The 8,324-nt window shown below is 33.3% G+C and overlaps 1 protein-coding gene and 1 long non-coding RNA gene across 2 annotated transcripts in view; one reads left to right on the top strand and one right to left on the bottom strand.

Moving 5' to 3' along the window:
• Positions 1-4,380, top strand: part of LOC111401356 — a 30,919-nt gene extending 26,539 nt beyond the window's left edge. The window contains exon 3 of the long non-coding RNA XR_002703994.1: positions 4,280-4,380. This is a non-coding gene — a long non-coding RNA (uncharacterized LOC111401356). The remainder of the gene's footprint in view (positions 1-4,279) is intronic.
• A 1,291-nt stretch (positions 4,381-5,671) lies between these two features.
• On the bottom strand, positions 5,672-6,709 carry LOC111401357. The gene has a single exon (XM_023029059.1). The coding sequence runs from the start codon at positions 6,573-6,575 to the stop codon at positions 5,808-5,810; it is 768 nt and encodes a 255-aa protein (XP_022884827.1). The 5' UTR covers positions 6,576-6,709; the 3' UTR covers positions 5,672-5,807.
• Positions 6,710-8,324: the final 1,615 nt, after the last annotated feature.

The following is an 8,324-nucleotide window of genomic DNA, read 5'->3' on the forward strand; positions in this document are numbered from 1 at the left end:
CCATGGCAAAACCGATCACCATCTATTGTGATAACAGTGCAGCAGTATTCTTTTCAAAGAATAATAAAAGTTCTGGTGGATCAAAACATATTGACATTAAATATTTGGTCGTTAGAGACAGAGTCAAAGAAGGGCAGACGAAAATAGAGCATATCAATACAGAGGCGATGGTTGCAGATCCCTTGACTAAGGGACTCGCTCCAAAAGTTTTTAAGAGACATATTACTAATATGGGTATTGTGGAAATATTTGATATTTTTGGTTAGTGGGAGTTATTTATGTAAAAAACTACGTTTTGGGCTTGATCCCTTTATGGGGTACGTAGGCAACCCATATGTTTTTGGGTACAGCCCATTCTGATAATAAAATAATTTTTCCCTTATCCATAAACTATTTTTAAGCATGCATTTGACTTATATCTTTTTATATTATTGACATCTTGAAATATGACGTATAAAGACATAAGATGAATCTCTTTTAGAGACATGTGGCTTCATTTTGATTCGAAGCATTATGAGGACCGATATGAGTTAGCACAGTTTTTGATCACATTTGGTGCTAAATTCATACCACATACTACCACATTGGTTGGAGGATGGGGATCCATGTCGATAAGGATGTTGACATTTGTAGCTGTAGAATGGTCTTACATCTCTTAAATTGGTGTAATGACTTCCATGTTCGGTGTTAATATTCTTGTTGGACCGGATCATGTTACGTAAGGTGTCATCGTTGGAGCTATACTTTTGTGGCCACCTATATGTCTAACCCGGGTGTTAAAACTTTGTTATGGCAATCAAATGTTTGCCCAAGTGGGAGAATGTTGGAATAATTGATTATTTCATATATGGGCTTCACATTGGATTGCAAATTTTACGGGTTAGATGTATGGCTCATAATGATATTTGTGTTTGGGCCAAATTTATTAAGTGATCAATTGGGTCTTTTACACCTTATGGGTTGTAATTAATTTGATGTGGTAATTTAAAGTATGTGGGTCGGAAATAAACCCTAATTAGAATTCTAGTCGTAATGGGACGGCTCAAGTTATTTCTTATATATAAAGGCTAGGTCCCCTCTCCTCTCCATATGTTTCATTAGCTTGCCCCATTGATAGCTATTACTTTGTGAGGAGCAAGGAGGGGAAGATCTTGACTACTATTACAACTATAATTCATATCAACAATGACTTCCGCAGGTATGAATTCGTTTCTATTAATTTATTAAATGGTGATTCTTAATTCTTAGCATGATTATAAATAAATATTAACAGTATGTTGTCATCAGGACATAAACGCCATTAAACATTTTATTAAGTTTCATTGTATTTTAAAGACTTTACACTCATTCAACGATGGACAGAAACATCATCACGCATCTTGAAATTTAGTGCAGAATTTTTATTTAAAATGGTTTGCAAGCAATTGTAAAGTTTTTTCATTTTTTAGTCGTGCGCGTGCTTATCATATTCATTTTCGTGTCAATTTTGCATATTCGTTGTGCTTATACGACATTAACAAAGACATGATCCTAACAGACTTTACCTGACTCGTACTAGGTCCACCAAATATTGTCATCCCTATGCTTCTAGTCACCGGCGGATCCAGCACCCAGCGAGCCCCCTCGACCGCGCGTGCTGGATCCGCCGAGAGCCCTTTTTTTTGACTGAGAATAGACAAATATATAGGATATATTAATGGTAAGTCACTTTTCTTTTAGACGTTCCTTGCAGCCGAGTTGGTCAGCCTTTGCATTTGTTTATATTTTACGTCCCGGGTTTGAATCTGTCCACCAACTTATTGTATAAATTTTTAGTTATACAATTTTCACCAAAAGCAATTGAAATAAGGAAAGGGCTAATGGGGAATTGAACCTGTGACCCATTCTAAGATATAATAAAATTTGACCATTATGACACTTGATGAGTTGTGGTACAAAGTTTAACAAAATAATATATGTAAGATTTTAGTGGTTTTAATGCAATTATAAAAATTTTAATACCGTGTTCTTCCTTTGAATTATACAAAGCAATAATGTTATTTGGTGAATATGATTTATTCTTATAACAAAATTATATATGTTCAACTTCAAAATAATTATTTTATTTAAATTTGAAACCTTGTTTGATTCCTATTTAGTTCAGAATACATTTTTCTTTCTCTTATTTTCGATCAAATATTTTTTAATAAAATAATATTACACATAAATTCAAAATTTTTTATTATTTTTAACTACACATTCTCTATTAAATCACTATTTCAAAATGCATTTTTTTTTCTTTCTTTTTTTTTTCTTGCAAAGAATGACATCAAACAAGCCCTTAATATTTTATTACGGCCGCCCGTGCTGGCTCAACATCCTAGATTCCTCCCTGCTTCTAGTAGATGACAATTTTCAAATTCCCCAATCACAGAAAATAAAAATAAAAATAGAAAATGTCCACCAACTTCCATTGATTGGAGGGAAAGAACCCAAAGTGGAGAACCACGAACTTCCACGAAGACTAATACAATAATCACTGAAGAACATGCCAAAGTGGATTATTTTCCAATTCAAAACACACATAAAAATATTTACAATAATAAAAGTGGCGGCGTTGCCCCTTGTCACTTGATCCAAGAAACGAGAATGAAGTGGCAAACCAACTCTCATCTTTCTATAACTCGTATTTCAAATACTTTTGTTAATAGTATTCCATATTATTATAGCATTTATATTTTATATCGTCCATAGTTCAAAGCACTTTTAGCTTAAATAATGGTTGATTTGCGAAAAAAAATAAAAATAAAATAAAATTGAATAGTGGTTGATTTTTGCAAAAAAATAATAATAAAACAGTAGGTATGTTCATAAAATTAATGAAATATATAATATTATGTACTTTAGGTATGTTCTTGATCATCACAGTAGTTTTTCAAGAAAAGCGAAAAGTCATTTTTTGTAGATGAAACGACAAGCCCATTTTCATATTTTTTGTGATACTTTCTACAATTCCATTCTTCCTACAACCAAAAAAAAAAAAAAAAGGCAAAAAATTTGCTTCTTCAATCTGTTCTTCCTTCAAACTATGTGATTGGAATCGCCGATTGGGTGAATTGAATTTGTCGGTTGGGTGAATTGAAGGAATGTTTGGAAGGGTTTGCGCTACAAGATATAGGTTTGTTGTCGGCTTTTGGGTTACTAAGTTTTAATTTTCTTTTGTTTTGGGCTCGGACTATTACGACATACAAAATGCACGCCATAAAAAATAAATCATTTACGGCACGCTTGAACATTACGCCATAATTATTGACTATTTACGGCGTGCCATAAATACTTTAAGTAATTGATTTATTACGGCACACATTTATGGAATGCCGTAAAAAGAGACTTTTCACAACGCACTTGAAATGCACGCCATAAATGAATGCCGTAAAAAACCACCTTTGTTGTATTGTCAGACTTTGTTTTGAGACACGTAGTTGATGATCGTAATTTCATGACCTATGAGATAGAGCCCTATTTTTGATTTTTTCTACGTTAAACAAATTAAGAATTTTATCTATGTACGATGATGATTGAGAAATAAATAGGCTTTTATATAGCTCTATACATACTGATTCTCAAAATATAGGCTGCTTTAGATCTTCTAATCATGATATGTTGATATGGCAAAGAGAGAATCCTGATCAAATGAAGCATGGTCATATGTGAAAAGGTGTACAATAAATCTTTAGTCGAGTACTTTAGAGAGACCTATGGGTGAGTTAATAACCCAAATGGTCATTGAACTTTGCAAAAAACTTTTATTGGATCACTAAATTTTAAAAATCATTAAGGTCATTACTGAACTTTGTAAAAGGTTTTCACAGGATCACTGAACTTTAAAAACTATCTCATTCATCATTGAACTTTGCAAAAAGTTTTCTCAGTGACCCCTGTGAAAGGTTTTATAAAGTTCAGTAACCCGTGGAAATCTTTTCCAAAATTTAGTGAGGAATGGAGTGATTTTTAAAGTTCATTGACCTTGTGTAAACCTTTTGCAAAGTTCAATGATGATTTGGGTTATTCTTAAAGTTCAATGGCCCGATGAAAACTTTTTGCAAAGTTCAGTAACCATTTGGATTATTAACCCCCTATGGGTTTAATTGTCATTCAACATACTCACTAGCCTTGTCTACATGCTGGAAATCAGCCAAAAGGCAAATTATTTACCGATGGAGATCAAGCTACTTTCCCTTTTAATTGTTATTAGCAGTATATCTTTAAATTAGGGTACTGAAATATAGTTAACTTCCAGGTCTGGAAGATTGTAGAGGGACAAAAGTATTATAAGGAGGTTGAATGAGAGATACATTCGTGCACTTTTGAAGATGATTCTAATTTGATGTTAGACGGAATATAATTAGATTTCTCTATTTAATAGATACACTAGTATATTCTACACAATATTAATGTATGTTTTGGGATTTATTGTTGGCATAGTTATTGTTGTTCATATTTTTAGTCAAAATGATAATGGAGAAAAAAATGGTATCAAATAAAAAAATTGATATTACGAAAAGAATGATATAAATACTAAAACCATGACGATAACAAAATGCTATGTAAAGTTTTTTATGGAACTTTATAATAGCATTCAAAAAATGTTATCATAGATGAACGAATTTTAATAACACCATCTACAATAACGTTTCGAAAAAATGCTATAAAACATGAAGCAGCTATAGATGAGTTGAAATATTATAGTGTAGGCATAAAGTGGTGTAATGCAATCTATTTCTATTATTAATCGATAAATAGATTGAGGATTTTATTAATTATAGATACATAAATGAACAACGAGTTTATTATTCTCCTTCGACATCCTCCAATCAAATTTCATTCTTCTCATAAACTTTCATCCTTTTCTCTTTGTAATTCACAATATTGCAGAATCGAATCACGAAGACTTTCATATAAATTTATATCTCATCTTTGATGTTTGGTTTGTTGTCATTAGAACATAAACGCCATTAAACATTTTATTATTTTAAGGACTTTACACTCATTCAACGATGGACAAAAACATCATCACGCATCTTGAAATTTAGTGCAGAATTTTTTTTTCAAGCCACTGCAACGAATATCTTCACCAACATTTAAAATGGTTTGCAAGCGATTGTAAAGTCTTTTCATTTTTCAGTTGGGGGCGTGCTCATCATATTCATTTTGTGTCAATTATAGGACATTTAACAAAGACAACACTATGATCCTAACAGAGTTTACCTGGCTCATACTAGGTCAACCAAGTATTCTTATTCTATGCTTCTAGTGGATGACAATTTCCAAATTCCCCAATCATTTAAAAAAAATAAAAATAAAAAATGTCCATCAAGTTCCATTGATTGGAGGGAAAGACCATAATGTGGAGAACCACGAACTTCAATCTTGGAATTTCACCACAAATATGTGAGCTCCAATCAGGTCTCACAAGCCAAAAGCCATGCCACGACCTCATACCACTACCCCTATGTGATTGGAGTAGCAAATTAGATAGGCTTCCGGGATTTGTTTTCGATTCGCCAGGTTAACTATACTAGGTATTACACCCCCAATAAACCACGAAGACTAATACAATAAACACTGAAGAACATGCCAAAGTGGATTATTTTCCAATTCAAAACACACAAAAAAATATTTACAATAATAAAAGACAGAAAAAAAAATTAATTCTCTTTTGTGTAAAAAGATAAACATGATTCAAGTGGGAAAATTGAAAAAGAAGAGAAAAATAATTCACAATAAATTAAACATTGGAAACATCAATCTTCACCATATATAGTTTCTTAGCCATGTTGTCGAGGGGACTTGTCTCTTGATCCGTTTAGGACACTCCTTGGGGAAGACAATCCTTCACTTGTAACAATCTTTTTCTCGCTCACTTTTTTGACATATTCTTTTTTCTTCTTTGGCTTGCTTGAATCTAAGCTCTCCCCTTTGATTGTAGGTATTAAATACCACCCAATAGACGTACACAATATGGCAAAAGATCGTCCAAAAATAGCCAATAGCATAAGAGCAATCATTATAACCACCGGAAAATAGTAACAAGGTTGCCTAAACTTTTCCAACTTAAACCTACCACATATCGAGCAAAACCTCATATTCCTTCGGTCGGATTTTTCGTCCTTCGCTTGTTGAACTTCATTCGCGACTACCAAATCTTTAGACGTCTCGACTGGAGACTTCTCAGACACTTCAGGAATATTGTTCGTAGTTACGTGAGCATTTGCTTTGTGTTCTTGTGCTTTTTTCTCCTTCACTTTAACGATGATGGGCTTAACGTGATTGGAATTCGAGAAAACAAAACGAACGAGAGAAACGTCTTCGAAGCCCATCTGTGTGTAAATTTTCTGTCTTTTCTCATCAAGATCTGCTAAAAGTGCATAGAATTTCTCTAGACCCCTATTGGCATAAGGGTTCTTGCTGTTTTTTCTTCTGCTGCCAAAGCTGGTGCTCCTTTTTGATATTTTTGGAGCAGAATAATTACATGACCACAAAAGTTCATCATCTTCTTGAATGTTAAAGCCTCCACAGGTGAATGGACTGCACATTTGAACAAGGATTTGGTCGATAAAAGGTTATTGTTTTCTTGTTTTTGGTCGAGGATAATAAGGTTTGTTTGTCTGACGATCGGTGTTAAGGGAGACTTTCAAATAGATTGAATCAAGAAAAATAGTGAGACACATAAGAAATATTTAAATAGTTTTGTGGAAGAATTGATCAAATAGGCGATTAGTCAAAGAATTTGAAAGTCGAACATATATAATTCCATGGAAGCTTCTATTTTATTTTTTATTTTTTATTTTTGTTGATATTTAGATTTTGGTTTCCTTTGACTTCTTGCAGAAGGGTTAATGAATATCCACACCTTGATTGAATGCACATGAAGGGCTTTTTCGGTATTTTGCAAATAGCAAATATACCTCGCTCAACTTTGAATGATGCGTGATTGAAGAACAGAAATATATAAAATATTTATTTATTGTTCTATTTAATATTTTTTAGTCCGACTCACTAAAAATAGTCTCCATGTAGTGTATATTTTATGTATGGGAAAATTTCATAAGTAAGATCAATTATGGCACATTTCAAAAACAAGAGAATAAGTTTTAAATTTCAAAAGTCAGATTTTTATTAAAAATTATTTATAATTAATTAATTATTTTAGTAATTAAATATATTTAAGTCACAGATTTATATAATTTGATCACAAATTAACGATTTAATTCGTCACTTATTATTTTTTGGTCACAAATCAGAAATTTTATGTCATAATTTATTTTACTATCACAGTTCAAAAATTTTATAGGTCACAGTTTGCTCATTGGTCACAAATCGAAAAATTTATAAGTCACGATTTATTTATTAGTCACAAATGACAAATATTACAAGTCACAGCTTATTATGCAATCACAAATTATCAAATTATCGATCACAGATTAACAATTTTTTAGATCACACATTATTTTTCGATCACAATTTATTTTTTTCATTGGTCACATATTATTTTTCGGTCACAATATATCTTTTTCATTTGTCACATATTATTTATTGGTCAAAGACCAACCAATTTAATAGTCATAGTCAACCAAATAATTTGAGACCACCACCAATACTTACGATTTACAGTCACAATTTTCAGATCACATATCCAACTGTGAGTCACAGTCACAATTTTCAGGTCATGTATCCAATTGTGAGTTATGAATCAACCAAACCGCCACGACCATCACCATGACCACCAAAATTGCTACGATCAACTGTGACTCCCAAATTATGAGTTACAATTGGGAGTCATAATCACAATTTTTAGGTCACGAGTCCAATTATTTGTCACAAAATCAACCAAACCGTCATGACCACCACAACCACCACAATCCACCACCACCACAACCACAACCACTATCACAAACCAATGCAAAACCACTACAAAACTGTCACCGGCTCCACTGTCGTCGCCACCAAAGACACCAACAGTAGCATTGCAAACTACCGGAGTCACCATCACGCCGCCAATACGGTGGCACCTTACACAACGGTCAACACGGCAACCACTCCCACAGCCCATGACACTGCACAACTACAACACACAGCACCGCTGTCGCATTGTCTCTCAAGGAAGAACACGCATCAAACCCACCACATCGTGTGACGGCAAAACATCAGATCTTGCAATGATCTCATTGGCGGCGATTTTCGATAGTAGCTCCCAACGATGGCGAGTTCGCAATAGCCTCCCAGCGATGGCGAGTTCACAATAGCCTTAGCGTTGCCGTTTGAGGCAGCTATGAATGACAGAG

Source organism: Olea europaea, chromosome 10 (genome assembly GCF_002742605.1).
Source record: "Olea europaea var. sylvestris chromosome 10, O_europaea_v1, whole genome shotgun sequence".
Classification (NCBI taxonomy): Eukaryota; Viridiplantae; Streptophyta; class Magnoliopsida; order Lamiales; family Oleaceae; genus Olea; species Olea europaea.

Excerpts from the sequence above, each read along its gene's own strand:
- LOC111401357 (XM_023029059.1), bottom strand. The coding sequence starts at position 6,575 with ATGTGCAGTCCATTCACCTGTGGAGGCTTTAACATTCAAGAAGATGAT.